Genomic DNA, 25,676 nt, shown 5'->3' on the forward strand with positions numbered 1-25,676 from the left:
GCACACCAGTATCACTATTTGCACATCATCATCTGCTCATCTATCACTCCTGTGTCAATCTGCTAAATTGTAATTACTTCACTACAATGGCCTATTTATTGCCTTACCTCCTCACGCCATTTGCACACACTGTATATGAACTTTATTTTTTTCTATTGTGTTAAAGACTGTACGCTTGTTTATTCCATGTGTAACTCTGTGTTGTTGTTTGTATCGCACTGCTTTGCTTTATCTTTGCCAGGTCGCAGTTGTAAATGAGAACTTGTTCTCAACTAGCTTACCTGGTTAAATAAAGGTGAAATAAAAAAAATGTAAATCAGAAAAAAGCTAGGAAAAGGGTTAGCAGAGTCAAAACGAACAATACCTCTCAAAGGCACAAACAAAATGAGCTGATGAGACCTGGTGAGTAACTGACACAGGTGAAATCAATGAACAAAAATGAAAGACAGGGTGACGTTCAAGAACACAATGGAACAGAACACAATTTTGACTAAGAAAATAAATACAGAGCAAGGGTTTATTTAGTCTTCTAGGGCAACAAATAATGACAAACGAGAAGCTAAATGTATCTAATTATAGACAAGTTGCCTAACAAATAGCCCTACAAAAATGTTGGAAATTATAAGCAGAAACATATCCAAATCAGGCAAATCAAAATCCTGCAACCCCTGTCAAAAAAATAGTTCTGCAGCCTGACTGGAGCCTATAACACATTTTCTGTATTTGTGGGTTTCAGATAAAAAAATTGCTTCCTTTTCCCTCTGTTTAAGAAACATTTTTTGAAACAGAATCAGCGGAATGAATACACCCCTGATCCCGCGAAAAACAGTTAACTTTCATAGTAACCACGTATTTCTTCTCACATCTATTCACTCTCCTCTTTTCCCTTTGCTTTTGGACTTCAATGCACAACACATCAGCTGTATGTGACCAGGCAAAAAAGCTTTTCAAGCCAAACCATATCATAAGTGCTACACACAGCCTACATCTTTGTCACCATATTAGCTAAAGTAACATCATAGTCAACATAGGGTCTGTCTCTCTCTCTGTCACACACACATTATCCCCAATGTAAATGAATTGTAATTACTTGTTTATTTTATGTATGCTCCATTTTATTTTAGGATTGGAGATATAAAGGTCTACATATCCATTATAAATATCTACATAATGACTCTATTACTATATATATATATATATATCAAATCAAAGTGTGATTTATAATATTGTTATACAGTATTGCTGAATGTGTACAGTTGGAGGAAATTCTGTGTGATTTTTTCCCCCCAGAGTTTAAAACTTCTTAGGGCTAGGGGGCATTATTCGGAAGTTTGGATGAATGAGGTGCCCAAAGTAAACTGCCTGTTACTCAGGCCCAGAAGCTAGGATATGCATATAACAGAACTGATATGGCAGGCAAAAACACAAGGAGAATCCATCCTGAATTTTTTTGTTGTTGAGCTCACCAGTCATTGAAACGGCTTTCTATGGGAATATCAATTGAATACCTCCCCAATTGCAGTTCCTAGGGCTTCCAGTAGATGTCAACAGTCTTTAGAAAGAGTTTCAGTCTTTAGAAAGAGTTTCAGGCTTGTCTTTTGAAAAATGAGCTAGAATTTGTAGTTTTTCTAGGTGGCTCCCATTTTGGCTGTACTATTGTGGCGCGTGAGGGCCACAATGAGGGCGCGCACTTTGTTATTTACATAACATCACCCTGTTTGATATGGTACAGTTGTCGTCCTCTGAAACCTCTACTAGTGGACATGCTACTAGTCCAAGCTGAGACCAACTCATAATATTTATCTCTGTGTAATCAAATGTCAATGATTTAATATTGCTTTGCATTTAAATGTATCTTGTTCATTCGTAACAATCCTACAGTGCAGTACATAATTTCAAAGGTAAATGTTTGTTTTTATCCAAAGTATTTTTGACACAATAAATAACACAACTGGTATATTTGTGCCACGGATATAAATAAAATGTCAACAATTGCCAAAAGGAAATGAAATAATAGCAAATAATTATAATTATGTATTTGTTTACCTTCATTTTACCCATCTCAAAGAGAGCCAGCTCAAGCAGAAAAGCATAAATACACACAACCATAAATTCACATCCAATGATTGATTTTATATAATGGTCATTTAGAATGAGAAAACATGATGCATAGCTATCAATGATACTAGCTTATCTAATACAAGTGTACACTGTTGTGTGTTACATGTACACTCTTGGGGAAAAAGGTGCTATCTATTACAGTAGCTAAAAGGGTTCTTCGCCTGGCGTCATAAGACAACCCTTTTCTGTTCCAGGTAGAACCGTTTTTGATCTTGGTAGAACCCTTTTGGGGTCCATGTAGAACCCTTTCCACAGAGGGTTTTACATGGAACCCAACTGGGTTCTACCTGGAACCAAAAAGGGTTCTAGCCAATGAACCCTGTGTATAGTTCAAAGTAATATAAAACTCAACCAGTGCACGTACATTCTTTCAAGCTTTTTGTCACACAAAGGTGCATATTGCGTCTATAAACAGTTTAGGCCTTTAAATTTAAGTGAAATGATACAACCACAATACGAAAACATTGAAAGGAGAACTTTCATTCCAATCTTACTTCATCCTGTCTGCAAAACAAATGTCCAAAAGACTACCTTGACCTTGAAAGGCTACATTGACCTTGAAAGGCTACATTGACATGAGTATATTGACCTTTATACAACCGACTAATCCTGAATGTTGATTGGTTAAAACCGCATTCCAACCTGTGTCTATTTCACAGGTTACCACCGGCTAAATCTATGACATTGAAATGCCCATTTACTATAGTCCATCTCACTGCGTAATCCACTGTCTCATCAACCCTGCCAGGAAAGGTATAAACTTAATCTCCACTATAAAAAGTATCTAGACATTATCTCCCATTTCTTTTAGACTAGCATTTGGTTTTCAACAGCGGAGATTTGTATAAACCTTGCTGTCTGTCTCTCCGACCTTTTCAATATTGTATTGCGATCTCCATCGTCCCAAATAAACGAGTCAGACAGGAAATTGAGCTGGTAGTCATAGCAACATAGACAACTTTTTTTCAGTTGACTGGCTAAATCAATATTATGGTGTGGAAACTAAAATGGATGAATGGAACATTTCTTTTGATCTTTTCGGTGGCATGATTATGGATGAATATGAAAAAGAGATGGCAGTAATACCCAGGCATGCAGATCTGGGGGAAACTGCATTGAATGAGCTAGAGAAAAGCCACAACGAAAAAAACACATAAGAATTCAAACTGGGCTGTCCATTGCTTCGAGGGCTGGCTAGCAGAGATGAAAAACGTTGTTGACTTCAAAACTGTCACTAAGGAAAAGTTGAAATGGGAAGGTGGAGCAGTACAGCATAAGTAGCTACCTGGTACTCCGGAGTGGGTTCAACCGGTTTCTAAATAACCCACCCATCGGTTGCAGCTGGTGCCTTATGAAGGTCACTGAATTTACCACCTCGAATCATGTATTTCTGGGCAACATCAAACAGCTAAGAAGGCAAAGAAAAAACATCAAACAGCCACCCCCCAATCACCGAAAAGGACATGGCCCAGCTCCAAAACTCCTAGGCTCTGAATCCCGGTTACACCAAGGGGTCTGGTCCAGAGAGTGTGGTTCGACTTCCGGTAACATCTGGGTGGAAGAGGAAAAGCGGGGAACAAACAACTAAAGCCTAACTCATTCCTCGTAAAAACAGATGAGAGCGGTCTAAGGTATGAAACAATATTATAACAGGCCACAAAGAATCATCTGGACCTATGGGAGAGGGGCAGGGGGTGCAAGAGGAGATTCATGTTCAAGCAGCCAGGGAACCCACTATGCCCTGTGGCATCACTGGAGAAATATCTATCGAAATGCCCGGAGAACGCTCTTGCATTTTATCTCCACCCAAGGAGAGGAGAGTGTATCGGGGACTCGATATGGTACACGTCAGAGCCGATGGGCGTAAATTATCTGGCAAAACTTCTGCCCAGGTCCTGCAGGTCAGCGGGAACAACTACATACACAAATCACAGCAACAGAACCACGACAGTCCAGAAACTGGCCAATGCTGGTTTAGAAGCGAGGGAGATTATGTCATTGAGTGGGCATCGGTGCGAAGGTTCACTCCATAGCTACTGGCGTCCATCACTGACAGATAGGAAACACTGGAGCAACACCCTGGCACCATCAACACCCAGAAGGCTCAAGCAAGGTTGCAGAAGTATTAGCACAGACTCCAACAGATATTTCAACCAATTCACCATCCAGGGGAATGTACAGATAAATGTGACATGCAATAAGTAGCTATAGCCATATAAGCTGTGGTAGATAACAAAGAGAATGTATGGTTTCATTTACTAAAATTCAACTCAAATGAATGTCATGGATTGTCTTTCTTTTTGTCTGAACAGTGTCCCGTCAAAAGAGCATATTTTCTCTGCTAGGCAAAGTCACCCATTAATAAACTCATTGTTATGGATGTATTGTTAACTCATTGTTATGGACAGCTTAAACAAATGCAAATGCATCATTTGACTTCGTCTCGGGCCTAACACCGGCTTCTCTGAAATTAAATCTAGGCTATTTAGCTTTAGGAATAAACTCAGGGCTCAGTAATCTCCTAGTGCTTCTTTTAGATGTTGTGACACTCATGCAGTTTGTTGGAGGTTCCAGATGTAGTCATTGGCAAAGTTCATCATCTGAGTCATGGCTTTCAGTATCAGAATGTCCATGTCGTTATCCAGCATCCCCTCCTCATGGTAGTTCTTCACAGGCAGGATGCAGTTCATGGGAATGCCCACCTCATTACTGCAGATCTGCATCTGAGAAATGTTGGAGAAAAAACGACTTTTGCTTTATCTGAGTAGGACTTTGATTTAACCAAACAAGCAGGAATTATGATTTACATGAAGTGAGCAGACCTTTTGCTTTATCTGAGTCATTAATGGATCTATGACTTCAGGATTTAACATGACTTCAGGATGGCATGCACTGTAAAATATTACTTACCTTATCTTTTATTGCCTTGCTGGTGTACATCTTCTTCACGTCCATCTCCACCAGCGGGCAAGCCTTGTCTGGCATGGTCATGACAACAACTTGAGCTATTCCTGTTGTAAAAATGATTGAATGGAAGGGCTAACCTATAAGTAACACTGCTCCATGTGAAAGTGAAAATTCATGAGCTATGTTAAGCCAAGGGCCACTTCATTAATACAGAAAGACACAGTGAAACATAGAGGGGTTGGAAGAGCTCACCCAGTTCACTGGCTTTTTCTCTGACCTTCCTCATCTTGACTATGACGTCATTTGACATGAGAGAGATTTTGTCTGCAGCCACGACACTCACCAGACAGTGAACCTTGTCACTTGACCTGGGCTTCTTATTGTATTCTCCACTTTCATCAGTTAATGCAGAGCAAGGATTGAACTGGCCCAATAAAAGAGAAGACTGGTCAGATAGGACTTTTCTATTTAAAACGATTAGTCATTTGTTTTGTTAAATTAGGCATTGAAGAATATGATTATTATATTCTAAAATTATATTATATTATTTGGCTGTTGTTGGTAGAATGAGCAGGACTATCGGCATTGTTTGTTGGGTTAAGGAAAGCTACATTTACAGTGTAATATTATTTGAATATATTCTTTATTTGTTTTGTTAAATTAGGCATTGAATAAAGAGATACTAGGTTCTGGTAGAAAGCAGCACTATTGGCATTGTTTGTTTGGTCATTTACGGTCTAGTATTATTTGCATGTGTATACATTTGTGTATGCTGGTTTACCTTATAGCCTTCTGGTAGATGGCCCTTCAGAGCATTGATGATGTCTTCAGGTTGCATCCCTTTTTCTTGTGCCTCCAGACCCATGACATCATTGAATGCAAAGGGCAGACGTTTATCTCCGTCTTTAATGTAGTGTGTATTGTACTGAAAATAAACATGTTTTAAAACATACTCATAGCAGGTGTTTGTATACAAAGGTATGCTAGTGATCCATATTTTATCCATTAATTGTGTTTTGTGATCAGTGGCACTACATTCCTAATTTATAGCAACTTACTGTCTTGGTGAAGCTTGTGCCAGAGGCAGCAGCTACCAGGGCATTATGTGCTACTCGTCCTTGGAAGACATTGTTGACTGAGTTGATAAAGCTGGACTTCCCTGCTCCAACTGGTCCATATAGCAGGCATCTCAGCTGCCCCATGTCAGGATCACTCAGTTTAAAGTTCCTCAGTGCAGCCACCATGGTGTCTCTCTCTCTTGTTTACTGTCAGGTGGAGAGTTACAATGAAGGATTTGGGAAAAATGAGGATATTAGGAAGGTTTTCTTAATGTTTTGTACACTCTTTGTATATATATATATATATATATATATATATATATATATATATATATATATATATATATAAAGTTTTATAGATATCTTTCATACAAAACTTAACCTATATATATATATATATATATATATATATATATATGTATGTGTGTGTGTGTATATATATATATATATATATATATATATATATATATATATATATATATATGTATATGTATATTTTGTGTCCTCTATTGTCCATATTTGGTCAGACTATACTTACTCCCAATTTTGATCCCGCCATGGGCCGTCAAATTCTGTGACACATGAGAATGCATTTTGATTAAATGTACTTCCAGTTTCCAAATCCCATATTTCTGTTTGTTTCACCAACTAGCCACTACAATAATTCATTGTTAAGACAATAAATGAGAGTATTGTCAACTAGATATGTGCGTGTGTCACAGGGGTCAGTGTGCTGCTAACATCTAGCCTCCTCACTGTCCAACTGCTGTCTCGAACCAGCGAGGCTCTGCTTCGCAAAACACACGTGACGGTCCTTGCTTGACAACATTACCAACGGGTGGCAACAGTCACGACATTTCAAGCTATCTGTGGAGTGAGCTTATGGCACATTCTTACCTCTGTTACACATGCCTTTGGACTTTTGTCAATGCATGCACTAAAACAGAATATACAGATCAGGCTTTAATTGTATTTTAACTGATATGTCTCATGCTGTTCCCACAGTAAGTCATATCTCTTACCCTTCTTTGGTGACGTGCTTTTTTCATTACCCATGACTGCTTTCGGAGGAAGAAAATTATAATACAATTTGAGGTAAATAGTATATGTCATGTCTGCACAGCAGCTAGGGCCACATACAAACAGATACAGTGCAGTCCGGAATTATTGGATCCCTTGATAAAGATGAAAAAAAGACTAAGATAAGTAATACAAATTACTGAGCTAGATTGTATGCAACAAAAATATATTTAATTTAATTGCTCAGAAGATAGGGGTTGTGGCGGATGAATCAGAATTAGTTGGGTAACATAGATAATTAAGATGTTTTATTTTTAAATTATGCTTATGAGAGATTGTCTTCATATGTGAATGTATCTGTTAAACCATGTGAAGAGATGGCGTGATTAATGGGGAACCAATTATTTTTCTCCACAATGTCTGTGCGCAAGTCACTCCCCTCAGTGAGCTTGTCCAGGATTGGAGTCAAAAGGGGGTTTACTTGAGATGGGAGTATCTAGAGTTGTCAATTGATTTATGCCATTGGATGAGCTAATGATTCTGTTCTATACCGTACCAGGGAGGGACGGTTCCAGTTTGGAGTAGGAGGACTAGACACTGGTCTATACAATGAACACTGTTTATACAGCAGTTGCTGTCTGCTAAGTTTTATAGATATCTTTCATACAAAACTTAACCTTTGTGAACTGTTCCTAAGATCTGTGGTTCGTCATGTACGTTGAGAGGGGTGGATCTTGGGTATAAAAACTCTTTGTACTAATGTGTAGTCACTCTCAACGGTTCATTAGAAATGGTGAATCGTTGAAAGTCAAGTGCTAATGCAAAGCTCTTATAATTAAAGATGTAGTTTAAGTATAACTCTGACTGGTCTGTGTTAAGTTTGTCTCTCCTCATTTGGTAATACAGAAATTAGCAACCACAGGGTCAAAATTATTGTATCCCCTGTTTTCAATACCGCTGGTATGTGTGACCAAAGAGCTCTATTTTCATGTTGTCTGTCCATAACACCACCTGGAGTTTGCTAAATGGCATTGGAACTTGAATTGAAACTGGTGCTATGGTCATAATGACACAAAAATAAAGGTCTTTGGCCACATACACCAACGGTGGGTTTAGCCTTGGAAAATACCTCATACCTTTTGTCAAATATGGTGGTGCATCTTTTATATTATGGGGCTTTTTGGCTCCACTGGTCATTGGGCCCTTGTTAAGGTCAACTGTATCATAATGTCCTGGTACTTGGTACTTGGAAAAAGGCTCAATGTTGTTATCCTCGCATGGGGAGGGTGCTGGAGTATCAAAAACAGGGGATCCAATAATTGTGTCACTGTGTATTTCCTACATGTGTATTTCCTACACCAAACATTTTTCACTGAGCAATAGTACTAGTATAAAATAATGTAATTTTTTTACCATTCAATTTACAGTATAGCTCAGTATTTGTCATATTTAATTCATACTGTCTTTTTTGCTCATATTTTTCAAGGAATCCAATAATTCAGGACCACACAGTATATTTATCCTTTATTTAACTAGGCAAGTCAGTTAAGAACAAATTCATATTTACAATGACGGCCTAGGAACAGTGGGTTAACTGCCTTGTTCAGGAGCAGAACAACAGATGTTTACCTTGTCAGCTCGGCGATTCGATCTAGCAACCTTTCGGTTACTGGCCCAATGCTCTAACCACTAGGCTACCTGCCACCCTAATGGTCTGTATATGCTGGGTAATTTCTTGTTGCTGACAACTAAAGACATGTAAACTGTTGCAAATTATGTGAAATACAGTAATACAATCAGTACATGTAAATCATATGTGGAACTAACATCTATCTGCACTCAAAATTATGATGTCTGTCCTTTGAACAATTTTTTCAGATCTACAATAAGAAATGGTGACACACATAGCACTCAATTTGACCTCTATTATTTCATAAAACATTTAGGGGCAGTTTCCCAGATGAAGCTTTCCCAACCGGCCAAAAGATGGAGCTCTTATTCCTTTTACGTCGTTTGTCATCTCACGTCTGACTTTAATATATTCAGCGAGCAATACACTAATTTCACCCATGGACCAGCTCGTACATAAAACAGCCAACATTCAGGCTGCAAAGGCATCAGTTGCCTCCTTAACTCGATTGAATGGCTCATCGTGGGAAAAAACTTCAAACCTATGCTTACTGTCTCAATAAAACACAAGTATCATTTTCAGATTTCTGGACATCCGCGTTAGTCTGTTGTTTACAGCTGGATGAACACGCACTGCATCAGGAAAGAGCATAAGCCACCCTAGCATGATGGTGGAAAATTGTGTTTAATTAAGACAGTACGCATATTTAGCAGTTTATTTTTCACTGAGGAGCCATCTAATCGAGTTAAGGAGGAAACCCCCATGGACCGGTTCCTACAGGATGTTTTATGTAGGAGCCGGTCCATGGGGGACACGAGAGTACTACCGGCAGGGATGACTGCACCAACACCTAGAGGTGGTAAGCCATCAGGAAGAACTACACCCTCTAGGAGTCTCAGCACTAAGATTACACCTGGTCCTGGACTAAAGCCTTGTCCTGGACTATATGCAAGAATCATCTGCAACGGGGTGTGGTCTCACCGTGACTCCCAGGATTCGATACAGGAAATGTCAAACAAATGAACACATTTTGTTTGCAATTCTAACATGTTCTATGAAATGACTTGATAACCTGTTTTCAGTACATTTGTAATGTATTTAGTAACTACAAATTATCTCCAAACTACCTTTTCAGGTGTTTGTGAAAGCAAGACTTTTGGAATGCAATTTTAACAGGTTACATTTCAATTTGTGTTGTAGTAAAATGTGTAATTTTGTATTTATCGTACAGGCTTAATATGTATCTGGGAAACCGCCCCATAATGTAGAAGCTGTATAGGAACAATAGAAGACAATGTAACACGTTCCCCCTTGTGCACAAATTACAGGGAGCTTCTACAAACATTGTAGTATAGCAATTAGATTTTTCCTTTTGCATTAATAAATTCTACTGTATATCAAGCAGGGCCTCTACCAATATTTAGAAGCAGAAAAAATGGCAATGACAAAGACTTACCTTGTTAGTGCTAGTTCCTCCTGAGACTGAGATGCTGATATAATTGCGAAAACAATAATTGCTGCTTTACTTATATAGGCTACAATAGAAAGTGAAATATGCTGGTGCAATGAACCACCATATGTGATGCATCAATGACTTTCACTTTCCAGTGTTAGATATAGAATAACTAGATAATTCCACAAATCTATCAAGAGAGGAGGGCAGTCTAGCTCTACTATGTCTATACCCATTTCTTGAAAATGAGACCATTACCGGAATAGAGGGGCCATAGTTTCACTTTCAATATGATCCTGTTTATTCAGACAGGGGAGAACAACTGCCCCATCTCATTGAGAATCTCAAGATGAAGGCCGACAGGAATACTGCAGGCTGTTGTATTCAGAAAGCAGGATCCCTCCATTAGTCATTAGGAAATATTTGTGTAAATATATATACTGTGACAAACCTCTTCAAGGTTAGGAGAGTTTGTCACAAATTAAGTGGGAGACCGTCACCAAAATCACCCCAGAATGAGAGATCATTAGAACAGGACAGTACCTGTATGTTGGTTTCTGCATTCTGGTCCGCCCAGGCCGCAGGCGTGGCCAAGGATAGCAGGGTTCGGTACACGAATCGGATTCTCAGTAGGTCCAGGTCCAAATGCCAACAGGTAAGTCCAAACAGTCCAGGTCATACATGTTATGTTATTTATTTAAATGTTTTGCTCCTTTGCACCCCAGTATCTCTACTTGCACATTCATCTTCTGCAAATCTATCATTCCAGTGTTTAATTGCTAAATTGTAATTATTTTTGCCACTATGGCCTATTTTATTGCCTTACCTCCCTTATCTTACCTCATTTGCACACACTGTATATATAATTGTTTTTCTATTGTGTTATTGACTGTATGTTTTGTTTATTCCATGTGTTGTTGTTTGTGTCGCACTGCTTTGCTTTATCTTGGCCAGGTCGCAGTTGTAAATGAGAACTTGTTCTCAACTAGCCTAAATAAAGGTGAAAAAAATACACGATAAGTCCAGCCAATATATACTGTCAATTTCTCTTTCTCTATGTTTCACAGATCTCCCAGCCCCTTCCTCTCTCTCTTCCTGGTTTGTCTTGACCCCTTATCTGTGGGTCGGCCCCACTTTTCACGTGTTCCCCTTGCTTCTGGGGATTGTAGTTTTTGGTGGTCAGACATTTTGTGAGCTGTAGTTCTTGTCGGGGTGGCCATTTCAGTGAGACGGCAGAACCCGTTTATTAGTTCTGCCCTCACATATTTGCCATTTATCACTCGGCCCCCTTCTTTGCCACACATCTCCCCCACTAGTTTCGACCCCCTAGGTCGGGCTACCGCAGAAAAATAGGCATGCATGTGGAATAACTCATCCACATTTCCCATTTCATTCCCTGCTCTGTGTTTTAAGTCAAAGTGAAACTGTTGGAGACTCAAAAACCACTGCATCACCTGAGCGTTCTTCTCTTTAGCCGTATGCATCCAGGTGAGAGGGGCATGGTCACTGATGAGCGTGAAGCGGCGCCCTAGCAGGTAGTTTTTCAGGCTTTCTAGAGCCCACTTTACTGACAGCGCCTGTTTCTCAATGACTGAGTAGTGGGTCACGCGTTGTTCCAGCTTCCTGCTTAAAAATAGAATGGTGTTACACCCCTTCTACCTCTTGGGAGAGCATGGCTCCAAAGCCGGCTTCTGAGGCATCCATCTGAATAATGAACTCGCTCACTCAACGTCTGGTACCACCAGCATTGGATTACAGCAGAGAGCCTCCTGTAATGTTCTAAATGCTTTGCTGGCCTTTTCATCCTATTTTACCATGTTTGGCCCTCTGGCTCTGGTCATTGGTTGTGCAATGTCCAATGGCCGATGAGCACCGATACGTTTTATCGTTATGATCCAAGATGGCGTAGCAGTCAGACGTCTTTGTCTTCGTCTTGTCGTGTCCCGTGTATATATCTTTTTATAACTTTTTCTTCGCACATATTAAAAAAAAAAAATAATCTTAACCTCAACTTCAACATACTCTCCTGCAATCTGCCTCACGCAATGTGGTATGGATCATCTATTTTCTTTACTTCAGAACCGGAACCGCCAACAGAAGCTAGCCAGCTAACTAGCTACTAGCTGAACCTTTTCACCTGGATCATCGCAGCTAGCTAGCTGCTGTCTGAGTGGCAGCTCCTGGCTAACGTCTCTGTCCCGAAGCAAGCACCAATTAGCCTGGAGCTAGCATATGCTAGGCCCATCTCCCGGCTAGCTGAGAGGTCCATCAGCCACTCCTTGGGCTACTGATTTTGCCAATTAGCCTGGACCCCTTTTACCTCCAATATGGAGCTCCGCCGATCCATCACGACTGGACTACCGACGTAATCTGCACAAGGGGGTTTTCAACAGGCTCCCCTGTCGCGACGTCCCCTGAATAGCCCATCTGCTAGCTTGCTAGCCGCGGCCTGCTAGCTGTCTAGAGCATATTGGACTGTTAGCTGAAGAGGCCCATCGGACAATTTCTTGGGCCACTATACCTATTTTGCCAATTAGCCTGGACCCTTTTACTACACGGAGCCCTGCTGATCCATCGCGGCTGGTCTGCCGACGTAACTGCACGAGGGGGCTTCAACAGACTTCCTCCGTCGCGACGTCCCTCTAAGGCCCGTCTGCTAGCTTGCTAGCCCCGGCCCGCTAGCTGTCTGAATTGCCATGTCTCCAGCCTGTCTAGCTACTCACTGGACCCCTACAATCACTCGGCTACGCATGCCTCTCCTTAATGTCAATATGCCTTGTACATTGCTGTTTTGGTTAGTGATTATTGTCTTATTTCACTGTAGAGCCTCTAGCCCTGCTCAATATGCCTTAGCTAACCCTAAAGTTCTACCTCCCACACATGCTGTGACCTCACCTGGTGTAAATGATGTTTAGAGACAATATCTCTCTCATCGTCACTCAATGCCTAGGTTTACCTCCACAGTATTCACATCCTACCATACCTTTGTCTGTACATTATGCCTTGAATCTATTCTACCGTGCCCAGAAACCTGCTCCTTTTACTCTCTGTTCCGAACGTACTAGACAAGCAGTTCTTATAGCCTTTATTCGTATCCTCATCCTACTCCTCCTCTGTTCCTCTGGTGATGTAGAGGTTAATCCAGGCCCTGCAGTGCCTAGCTCCACTCCCATTCCCCAGGCGCTCTCATTTGTTGACTTCTGTAACCGTAAAAGCCTTGGTTTCATGCATGTTAACATTAGAAGCCTCCTCTCTAAGTTTGCTTTATTCACTACTTTAGCACACTCTGCCAACCCGGATGTCCTAGCCGTGTCTGAATCCTGGCTTAGGAAGACCTCCAAAAACCCTGAAATTTCCATCCCTAACTATAACATTTTCCGACAAGATAGAACTGCCAAAGGGGGCGGAGTTGCAATCTACTGCAGAGACAGCCTGCAGAGTTCTGTCTTACTATCCAGGTCTGTGCCCAAACAATTTGAGCTTCTACTTTTAAAAATCCACCTTTCCAGAAACAAGTCTCTCACCGTTGCCACTTGCTATAGACCACCCTCTGCCCCCAACTGTGCACTGGACACCATATATGAATTGATTGCCCCCCATATATCTTCAGAGCTCGCGCTGTTAGGTGACCTAAACTGAGACATGCTTAACACCATGGCCATCCTACAATCTAAGCTTGATGCCCACAATCTCACAAAAATTATCAATGAACCTACCAGGTACAACCCCAAATCCGTAAACACGGCACCCTCATAGATATCATCCTAACCAACCTGCCCTCCAAATACACCTCTGCTGTCTTCAACCAGGATCTCAGCGATCACTGCCTCATTACCTGCGTCCATAATGGGTCTGCGGTCAAACGACCACCTCTCATCACTGTCAAACGCTCCCTAAAACACTTTATTTATTTATTTATTTCACCTTTATTTAACCAGGTAGGCAAGTTGAGAACAAGTTCTCATTTACAATTGCGACCTGGCCAAGATAAAGCAAAGCAGTTCGACAACATACAACAACACAGAGTTACACATGGAGTAAAACAACATACAATCAATGATGCAGTAGAAAAAAATAAGACTATATACAATGTGAGCAAATAATGTGAGATAAGGGAGGTAAAGGCAAAAAAAATGCCATGGTGGCAAAATAAATAAAGTATAGCAAGAAAAACACTGGAATGGTAGATTTGTAGTTTGAAGAAAGTTCAAAGTTAAAATATAAATAATATGGTGCAAAGGAGCAAAATAAATAAATACAGTAGGGGAAGAGGTAGTAGTTTGGGCTAAATTATAGATGGGCTATGTACAGGTGCAGTGATCTGTGAGCTGCTCTGACAGCTGGTGCTTAAAGCTAGTGAGGGAGATAAGTGTTTCCAGTTTCAGAGATTTTTGTAGTTCGTTCCAGTCATTGGCAGCAGAGAACTGGAAGGAGAGACGACCAAAGGAGGAGTTGGCTTTAGGGGTGACCAGAGAGATATACCTGCTGGAGCGCGTGCTACAGGTGGGTGCTGCTATGGTGACCAGTGAGCGGAGATAAGGGGGGACTTTACCTAGCAGGGTCTTGTAGATGACCTGGAGCCAATGTGTTTGGCGACGATTATGAAGCGAAGGCCAGCCAACGAGAGCGTACAGGTCGCAGTGGTGCGTAGTATATGGGGCTTTGGTGACAAAACGGATGGCACTGTGATAGACTGCATCCAGCTTGTTGAGTAGGGTATTGAAGGCTATTTTGTAAATGACATCGCCGAAGTCGAGGATTGGTAGGATGGTCAGTTTTACGAGGGTATGTTTGGCAGCATGAGTGAAGGATGCTTTGTTGCGAAATAGGAAGCCAATTCTAGATTTCACTTTGGATTGGAGATGATTGATGTGAGTCTGGAAGGAGAGTTTACAGTCTAACCAGACACCTAGGTATTTGTAGTTGTCCACAAATTCTAAGTTAGAACCGTCCAGAGAAGTTATGCTGGACGGGCGGGCAGGTGCAGGCAGCGATCGGTTGAAGAGCATGCATTTAGTTTTACTTGTGTTTAGGAGCAGTTGGAGACCACGGAAGGAGAGTTGAATGGCATTGAAGCTCGTCTGGAGGGTAGTTAACACAGTGTCCAAAGAAGGGCCAGAAGTATACAGAATGGTGTCGTCTGCGTAGAGGTGGATCAGAGATTCACCAGCAGCAAGAGCGACATCATTTATGTATACAGAGAAAAGAGTTGGCCCAAGAATTGAACCCTGTGGTACCCCCATAGAGACTGCCAGAGGTCCAGACAGTAGGCCCTCCGATTTGACACACTGAACTCTGTCAGAGAAGTAGTTGGTGAACCAGGCGACGCAATCGTTTGAGAAACCAAGGCTACTGAGTCTGCCGATGAGGATGTGGTGATTAACAGAGTCAAAAGCTTTGGCCAGGTCAATGAATACGGCAGCACAGTATTGTTTCTTATCGATGTCGTTTAGGACCTTGAGCGTGGCTGAGGTGCACCCATGACCAGCTCTGAAACCAGATTGCATAGCGGAGAGGGTGCGGTGGGATTCGAAATAGTCGGTAATCTGTTTGTTGACTTGGCTTTCGAAGACCTTAGAAATGCAGGGTAGGATGGATATAGGTCTGTAGCAATTTGGGTCAAGAGTGTCACCTCCTTTGAAGAGGGGGATAACAGCAGCTGCTTTCCAATCTATGGGAATCTCAGACGACACGAAAGAGAGGTTGAACAGGCTAGTAATAGGGGTTGCAATAATTTCGGCAGATAATTATAGAAAGAAAGGGTCAAGCCCAGCTGATTTGTAGGGGTCCAGATTTTGCAGCTCTTTCAGAACATCAGCTGAATGGATTTGGGAGAAGGAGAAATGGGGGAGGCTTGGGCGAGTAGCTGTGGGGGGTGCAGTGCTGTTGAATGCAGTAGGGGTAGTTAGGTGGAAAGCATGGCCAGCCGTAGAAAAATGCTTATTGAAATTCTCAATTATAGTGGGCTTATCGGTGGTGACAGAGTTTCCTATCCTCAGTGCAGTGGGCAGTTGGGAGGAGGTGTTCTTATTCTCCATGGACTTTACAATGTCCCAGAACTTTTTAGAGTTGGAGTTGCACGAAGCAAATTTCTGTTTGAAAAAGCTAGCCTTGGCGTTTCTAACTGCCTGTGTGTATTGGTTTCTAACTTCCCTAAAAAGTTGCATATCGCGGGGGCAGTTCGATGCTAATGCAGAACGCCACAGGATATTTTTGTGTTGGTTAAGGGCAGTCAGGTCTGGGGAGAACCAAGGGCTATATCTGTTCCTGGTTCTAAATTTCTTGAAAGGGGCATGCTTATTTAAGATGGAGAGGAAGGCATTTAAAAAAAATAACCAGGCATCCTCTACTGACGGGATGAGGTCAATATCCTTCCAGGATACCAGGGCCAGGTCGATCAGAAAGGCTTGCTCGTTGAAATGTTTCAGGGAGCGTTTGACAGTGATGAGTGGAGGTCGTTTGACCGCTGACCCATTACGGGTGCAGGCAATGAGGCAGTGATCGCTGAGATCTTGGTTGAAAACAGCAGAGGTGTATTTAGAGGGCACGTTGGTTAGGATGATATCTATGAGGGTGCCAGTGTTTGCGGCTTTGGGGTTGTACCTGGTGGGTTCATTAACAATTTGTGTGAGATTGAGGGCATCAAGCTTGGATTGTAGAATGGCTGGGGTGTTAAGCATGTCCCAGTTTAGGTCACCTAGTAGCACGAGCTCTGAAGATAGATGGGGGGCAATCAGTTCACATATGGTGTCCAGAGCACAGCTAGGGGCCGAGGGGGGTCTATAGCAGGCGGCAACGGTGAGAGACTTGTTTTTGGAGAGGTGGATTTTTAAAAGTAGAAGTTCAAATTGTTTGGGTACAGACCTGGATAGCAGGACAGAACTCTGCAGGCTATCTCTGCAGTAGATTTCAACACCGCCCCCTTTGGTCGTTCTATCTTGTCTGAAAACGTTGTAGTTAGGGATGAAGATTTCACAGTTTTTGGTGGACTTCCTAAGCCAAGATTCAGACACAGCTAGGACATCCGGGTTGGCAGAGTGTGCTAAAGCAGTGAATAAAACAAACTTAGGGAGGAGGCTTCTAATGTTAACATGCATGAAACCAAGGTTATTACGGTTACAGAAGTCATCAAAAGAGAGCGCCTGGGGAGTAGGAGTGGAGCCAGGCACTGCAGGGCCTGGATTCACCTCTACATCCCCAGAGGAGCAGAGTAGAATAAGTATGAGGGTACGGCTAAAAGCTATAAGAATTGGTTATCTGTGACGTCCAGAATAGAGAGAAAAAGGAGCAGGTTTCTGGGGGCGATAAAATAGCTTCAAGGTATAATGTACAGACAAAGGTATGGTGGGATGTGAGTACAGAGGAGGTAAACCTAGGCATTTTGTGATTATGAGAGAGATATTGTCTCTAGAAACATCATTGAAACCAGAAGATGTCATAGCATGTGTGGGTGGAGGAACTGAGAGGTTGGATAAGGTATAATGAGCAGGGCTAGAGGCTCTACAGTGAAATTAGCCAATAAACACTAACCAGAACAGCAATGGACAATGCATATTGACATTAAGGAGAGGCATGCTTAGCCGAGTGATCAAAGGGTCCAGTGAGATTCAGACAGCTAGCCGGGCCATAGGTAGCAAGCTGGTGGAAGATGGGAGGGAGGTCTGTTTTTAGCCACCTCGTGCGTTTCCGTCTGTGGCGACATGCTACTAGTCCAAGCTGAGACCAACTCATACTATTTATCTCTGTGTAATCAAATTTCAATGATTTAATATTGCTTTGCATTTAAATGTATCCTGTTCATTCGTAAATAACCTACAGTGCACTACATAATTTGAAAGGTACATTTTTGTTTTTATCCGAAGTATTTTTGACACAATAAATAACACAACTGTTATATTTGTGTCACAGATATAAATAAATGTCAACAATTGCCAAAAGGAAATGAAATAATGGCAAATAATTATGATTATGTATTTATTTACCTTCATTTTACCCATCTCAAAGAGAGCCAGCTGAAGCAGAAAAGCATAAATACACAACCATAAGGTCACATCAAATGATTGATTTTATATCAATGTCGGTTAGCTATGCATCATGTTTTTGCATTCTATCAATGATACTAGCTTATCTAATACAAGTGTACACTGTTGTGTGTTACATGTACACTCTTAGAAAAAAAGGTGTTATCTATTACAGTACCTAAAAGGGTTCTTTGCCTGGCGTCATAAGACAGCCCTTTCCAGGTAGAACCGTTTTTGATCTCGGTAGAACCCCTTTTTGATTCCATGTAGAACCCTTTCCTCAGAGGGTTTTTACATGGAACCCAAACAGCCCGTTCCAGGTAGAACCGTTTTTGATCTCGGTAGAACCCCTTTTTGATTCCATGTAGAACCCTTTCCACAGAGGGTTTTTACATGCAACCCAAACGGGTTCTACCTGGAACCAAAAAGGGTTCTGCTATGGCGACAGCCAATGAACCCTGTGTATAGTTCAAAGTAATTTAAAACTCATCCACTGCATGCACATTCTTTCAAGCTTTTTGTCACACAAAGGTGCATATTGCGTCTATAAACAGTATAGGCCTTTACATTTAAGTGAAATGATACAACCACAAAATGAAAACATTGAAAGGAGAACTTTCATTCCAATCTTACTTCATCCTGTCTGCAAAACAAATGTCCAAAAGACTACATTGACCTTTTTTATTTTTTTTATTTTAGGCAAGTCAGTTAAGAACAAATTCTTATTTTCAATGACGGCCTAAGAACAGTGGGTTAACTGCCTTGTTCAGGGGAAGAATGACAGATTTGTACCTTGTCAGCTAGGGGATTCAAACTTGCAACCTTTCGGTTACTAGTCCAACGCTCTAACCACTAGGCTACTGCCCCAGGCTACATTGACCTTGAAAGGCTACATTGACCTTGAAAGGCTACTTTGACATTAGTATATTGACCTTTACACAACCGGTGGGTCTAATCCTGAATGCTGATTGGTTTAAACCGCATTCAGCCGGTGTCTATTTCACAAGTTACCACCGGCTAAATCTATGACGTTCAAATGCCTATTTTCTCTAATCCATCTCACTGCGCAATCCACTGTCTCATCAACCCTGCCAGGAAAGGTATAACCTTAATCTCCACTTAAAAAGGTATTTAGACATTATCTCCCATTTCTTTTAGACTAGCATTTGGTTTTCAACAGCAGATATTTGTATAAACCTTGCTGTCTGTCTCTTCGACCTTTTCAATATTGTATTGTGATATCAATCGTCCCATATAAAGTGAATGTGTCCGAACGAGTCAGACAGCAAATTGAGCTGGTAGTCATAGCTACATAGACAACATTTTTTTCAGTTGACTGGCTAAATCGATACTTTGTTGCGAAAACTAAAATGGATGAATGGAACATTTCTTTTGATCGGCGGTATGACTATGGATGAATGTAAAAAATAAATAGCAATAATACCCAGGCATGCAGATTTGGTGGGAAACTACATTGAACGACCTAGAGAAAACCACAATGAAAAAACACATAAGAATACAAACTGGGCTGTCCGTTGCTTCGAGGGCTGGCTAGCAGAGAAGAAAAACGTTGTTGACTTCAAAACTGTCACTAAGGAAATGTTTAACATCCTTCTCCAACAGTTTAATGGAAATGAACGAAATGGGATGGTGGAGCAGTACAGCATAAGTAGCTACCTGGCACTCCGGAGTGGGCTCAACCGGTTTCTAAATAACCCACCCATCGGTCGCAGCTGGTGCCTTATTGAAGGACACTGAATTTACCACCTCGAATCATGTATTTCTGGGCAACATCAAACAGCTAAGAAGGCAAGGAAAAGATATCAACCAGCCACCCTCCAATCACCGAAAAGGACATGGCCCAGCTCCAAAACTCTCAGGCTCTGAATCCCGGTACACCAAGGGGTCTGGTCTAGAAAGTGTGGTTTGACCTCCGGTAACATCTGGGTTGAAGAAGAATAGAGGGGAACAGACAACTAAAGCCTAACTCATTCCTCGTAAAAACAGATGAGAGCGGTCTAAGGTTTGTTGTTCATTATTTGCACTTGTAATTTGCATTCCCAGAGAGGAATGGGGCCAGCGGACTTGCCCACTTCGGCCTTGGCCATCCTTCCCATAGCGCTGTCCATTCAAACGTATGTTTCGATGTCATCGTCTTCCGTTAGCTTGATTAAAAACTGGTTGGATGTGATTCAGGAGAAGCTTGCAGCTTCCTGACTTCTTCAACAAGGCGGACGTTTTGTAGTCGTTGTTCCTCCAGCGTTCGTTCCTGAACCGCCTGTTGTGCTTGTTGGGCCCAGACGAACTGAGCTATCAAGTTGTCCATGCTGATGCTGTGTAAACGTCAACCCTGATCTGACCACGTTATCAGATTGCCCGCATTCTCCACCACTTGTGGCAGACCTGGGGGTTTGGTCAAGACCTTTACCAAGATCAGACACTGACAGAGAAGGATTTAGCTCGGTTTCAAGGGTGTTTATTTAAATAATAAATCAAAAAGAAAAGGATAGGTCTCCCACATTAGACCATCTCTGGAATACCGTCTCTGTGCTCCGGGTCTTGCTTAACTCCCTCCTGAACTCCCTCCTGTTACCTCTGCAACCGTTCCCAACTATCCAGGAGTCCTTTCTTCCCCCACTCTCTCCAGTGTGCTGCCCTTCTGGCAGCTTTATGGGACTTGCACAGCTGGTGAGCAGTCAGCCCTTGGTTACTCACTAACTCCCAATCAGCCCCAATTAGTCCTGTCCGGATAGCCCGTCGAGACCTGGCACGTCCAGCAGATAGAGCCATCGCCTCATGATGTATACTCCGTCTGTCACCAGGCCTCGACGAGTCTCCCCCTGGTGGCTGACCTGCTGTACACCACAATATTCTTAATTCATCATTCCTTTACTTAGATTTGTGTGTATATGTTGTGAAATTGTTAGATATTACTTGTTAGATATTGCTGCGCTGTCGGAGCTAGAAACAAGCATTCCGCTACACCCGCAATAACATCTGCTAAAAACGTGTATGTGACCAATAAAATTTGATTTTAACAGCTAGCAGGCATATTCATGGTAATTTTCAACCTCTCCTTGTCCCAGTCTGTAATCTCCATGTTTTAATATTACCATCATCAATCCTGTTTCCAAGATTTCTAAGGCTTCATGCCACAATGACTACCGGCCTGTAGCACTCACATCTGTAATCATGAAGTGCTTTGAGAGACTGGTTAAGACACACATCAACTCCATCAACCCAGACACCCAAGACCAGCTCCAATTTGCATGCCGCCCCAACAGATCCGTAAACGACGAAATCTCACTTGTATTCCACACTGCCCTCACCATCCTAGATAATAATGGCACCGAAGGAGATGGACACTGTTTTATGATCCCGTAACCAATTGTGCTATTGTGTATGTTTTTTCGCGTTATTTGTTACTTATTTTGTTCATAATGTTTCTGCTAACGTGTCTTATGGCCAGAAAGAGCTTATTGATATGCAAAGATTACTCACCCATACTGGAGGAATTCTTCTTCTTCAGTCGGACGAGAAGGATTTACTCCAGACAAGGCCCTCATCCCCGTCATTCGCAGGAGGAAAAGACGGAGGTATCATGGACGACGGTCGGGGTGCCTTGTAAGGATACGTCGCCAAGAGGGTAATCTACCTTTACCATCGGTCCTATTAGCCAATTTACAATCAATCAATAATAAAATAGACGAACTACGAGCACGTATATCCTACCAACGGGACATTAAAAGCTGTAATATCTTGTTTCACCGAGTCATGGCTTAACAACGATATGAATAACATACAGTTGGCGGGTTTTAAGTTATTTCGGCAGGATAGAACAGCAGCTTCTGGTAAGACATATTTGTAAACAACAGCTGGTGCACGAAATGTAAAGAAGTATCAAGGTTATGCTCGCCTGAGGTAGTATTTCATGATAAGCTGTAGACCACACTATTTACCAAGAGAGTTTACATGTATATTTTTCGTATCGGTCTATATACCACCGCAGACTGATGCTGGCACTAAGACCGCACTCAATGAGCTGAATACGGCTATAAGCAAACAGGAAAATGCTCATCCAGAGGCTGCTCTCCTAGTGGCCGGGGAATTTAAATGCAGGCAAATTGAAATCTGTTTTACCTAATTTCTACCAGCATGTTAAATGTGCAACCAGAGGGGGGAAAAAATCTAGACCACCTTTTCTCCACACACAGAGATGAGTACAAAGCTCTCCCTCATACTCCATTTGGCAAATCTGACAATAATTCTATCCTCCTAATTCCTGCTTACAAGCAAATCTAAAGCAGGAAGCACCAGTGACTCGGGCAATAAAAAAGTGGTCGGATGAAGCAGATGCTAAGCTACAGGACTGTGTTGCGAGCACAGACTGGAATATGGTCCGGGATTCTTCCGGTGGCATTGAGGAGTACACCACATCAGTCACTGGCTTGATCAATAAGTGCATCGATGACGTTGTCCCCACAGTGACTGTACGTACATACCAGAAGCCATGGATTACAGGCAACATTCGCATTAGGCTAAAGGGTAGAGGTTCCGCATTCAAGGAGTGGGACTCTAACCTGGAAGCTTATAAGAAATCCCACTATGCCCACCGATGAACCATCAAACAAGCAAAGCATCAATACAGGACTAAGATCGAATCATACTACAAGGGCTCCGACGCTCGTCGGATGTGGCAGGGCTTGCAAACTATTACAGACTACAAAGGGAAGCACAGCCGCGAGCTGCCCAGTGACACGAGCCTACCAGATAAGCTAAATTACTTCTACACTCGCTTCGAGGCAAGTAACACTGAAAAATGAATGAGAGAATCAGATGTTCCGGACGACTGTGTGATCACGCTCTCCGTAGCCGATGTGAGTAAGACCTTTAAACAGGTCAAGGCCGCAGGGCCAGACGGATTACCAGACGGGTACTCTGAGGGTACTCACCAACTGGCAAGTGTTTTCACTGATATTTTCAACCTTTTCTTGTCTGAGTCTGTAATACCAACATGTTTCAAGCAGACCACCATAGTCCCTGTGCCCAAGAACACTAAGGTAACCTGCCTAAATAACTACTGACCCTTAGCACTCCTGTCTGTAGCCATGACGTGCTTTGAAAGGCTGGTCATGGCTCACAGTGGTATGCCCGAACACCGACAACGGCGTGACAGCCTATAGGGAGGAGGTCAGTGACCTGGCCCTGTGGTGCCAGGACAACAACCACTCCCTCAATGTGATCAAGACAAAGGAGATGATTGTGGACTACAGGAAAAAGAGGACATAGCACGCCCCCATTCTCATCGACGGGGCTGTAGTGGAGCAGGTTGAGAGCTTCAAGTTCCTTGGTGTCCACATCACCAACAAACTAACATGGTCCAAGAACACCAAGACAGTCGTGAAGAGGGCACGACAAAACCTATTCCCCCTCAGGAGACTGAAAAAAATTTAGCATGGGTCCTCAGATCCTCAAAAGGTTCTACACTGTTCTCTCTGCTACTGCACGGCAAGCGGGACCGGAGTGCCAAGTCTTGGTCCAAGAGGCTTCTAAACAGCTTCTACCCCCAAGCCATAAGACTCCTGAACATCTAATCAAATGGTTGCTACTCTCTGTTTATTATCTATGTTTCTCAAATGACTGCCTCGTCTGGTTCACCAACTACTTCTCAGAGTTCAGTGTGTCAAATCGGAAGGACTGTTGTCCGGACCTCTGGCAGTCTCTATGGGGGTACCACAGGGTTCAATTCTCGGGCTGACTCTTTTCTCTGTATATATCAATGATGTCGCTCTTGCTGTGGGCGATTCCCTGATCCACCTCTACGCAGACGACACCATTCTGTATACATCTGGCCCTTCCTTGGACACAGTGTTAATTAACCTGCAAACGAGCTTCAATGCCATACAACACTCCTTCCGTGGTCTCCAACTACTCTTAAACGCTAGTAAAACCAAATGTATGCTTTTCAACCATTCGCTGCCTTACCTGCCCGCCCGACTAGCATCAATACTAAGCCCCTTATACCACCCACCACTGCAACCAGTATGCTCTAGTCGGCTGGCCCTCGCTACATATTCGTCGCCAGACCCACTGGCTCCAGGTCATCTATAAGTCAATGCTAGGTGTTAGAGCCGATTCGGACATATTTGTATAAAAGACTGAACATACCGAGCTCCATGTATATTTGTGTAAATATATTAAATATGAATGTATATGATGAAATATTAGGTACGTACCTTTATGATTTATATTTACCTGATTGAGATATATTCATTTGTTGTTAGTGTAACTTAGTTTTTGGCCCCCCCTCTTGCCCATTCATTGTACTGTGGTAAGCGTGTTAGGATAAAGGCAGGAAGTTTGGCCTTCGGGGGAAGGAGTCCTTGCTAGATGCAGGAGCGGTATAGTTTTTTGACCATACAGACATGTCATATTATGTATTTTCCATATCAAGTAATCTATGTTTTAAGTTGATTGGATAATCATTTTCCTGTTAGATATAAGAAGAATAAACATTTTTGTTGCACCATATCCCTGGATCACATTGAATGTTTGGCTGTTTGGAAACCTTGAGTGTGGACTGTATGCGTACCAAACAACCCCGCTTCAGGCTTGGGCAGTGGCTATGGTAAAGACGAAAGGAAGCCACTACAGTAGGTAAAGCTCCGCCTTATCTCAGCTCACTGGTCACGATAACAACACCCACCCGTAGCACGCGCTCCTGCAGGTATATCTCACTGATCATCCCCAAAGCCAACACGTCCTTTGGTCGCCTTTCCTTCCAGTTCTCTGCTGCCAGTGACTGGAACGAATTGCAAAAAAAAAAAAAATCACTGAAGCTGGAGACTTATATTTCCCTCACTAACTCTAAACATTAGCTAACTGATCGCTGCAGCTGTACATAGCCCATATGTAAATAGCCCACCCAATTTACCTACCTCATCCCCATATATATATATTTTTTACTTTTCTGCTCTTTTGCACACCAGTATTTCTACTAGCACATCCTCATCTGCTCATCTATCACTCCAGTGTTAATTTGCGAAATTGTAACTACCTCGCTACTATGGCCTATTTATTGCCTTACCTCCTCACGCCATTTGCACACACTGTATATAGACTTTCTTTTTTCCTATTGTGTTATTGACTGTACGCTTGTTAATTCCATGTGTAGCTCTGTGTTGTTGTTTGTGTCGCACTGCTTTGCTTTATCTTGGCCAGGTCGCAGTTGTAAATGAGAACTTGTTCTCAACTAGCCTACCTGGTTAAATAAAGGTGAAATAAAATAAAAGAATTGTCACTTTAATAACTCTACCTACATGTACATATTACCTCGACTTACCGTTGCCCCTGCACATTGACTCTGTACTGGTACCCCCTGTACATAGCCTCGATTATGTGATGAGTTCACTCACATTAGGATATCCTTGTTCTTCCACACTCTAGATGCTAGCTGCCAGATGATT

The 25,676-nt window shown here is 42.2% G+C and overlaps 1 protein-coding gene across 2 annotated transcripts; it reads right to left on the reverse strand.

The window, feature by feature from the left end:
* Window positions 1–1,806: 1,806 nt before the first annotated feature.
* LOC115150220 (interferon-induced protein 44-like) lies at window positions 1,807–10,351 on the reverse strand. 2 transcript variants are annotated; one of them, XM_029693296.1, is made up of 7 exons: window positions 10,193–10,351; window positions 6,625–6,658; window positions 6,087–6,293; window positions 5,810–5,953; window positions 5,281–5,452; window positions 5,032–5,132; window positions 1,807–4,844 (listed from the first exon to the last, which is right to left on the reverse strand). In XM_029693296.1, the coding sequence occupies exons 3-7, from the start codon at window positions 6,270–6,272 to the stop codon at window positions 4,671–4,673; spliced, it is 777 nt and encodes a 258-aa protein (XP_029549156.1). In that variant the 5' UTR covers window positions 6,273–6,293; window positions 6,625–6,658; window positions 10,193–10,351; the 3' UTR covers window positions 1,807–4,670. The 2 variants fall into 2 exon arrangements, with proteins under 2 accessions (XP_029549156.1, XP_029549157.1); XM_029693297.1 differs by lacking the exon at window positions 10,193–10,351 and adding an exon at window positions 7,109–7,127.
* Window positions 10,352–25,676: the final 15,325 nt, after the last annotated feature.

Source organism: Salmo trutta, chromosome 16 (assembly GCF_901001165.1).
Source record: "Salmo trutta chromosome 16, fSalTru1.1, whole genome shotgun sequence".
Lineage (NCBI taxonomy): Eukaryota > Metazoa > Chordata > Actinopteri > Salmoniformes > Salmonidae > Salmo > Salmo trutta.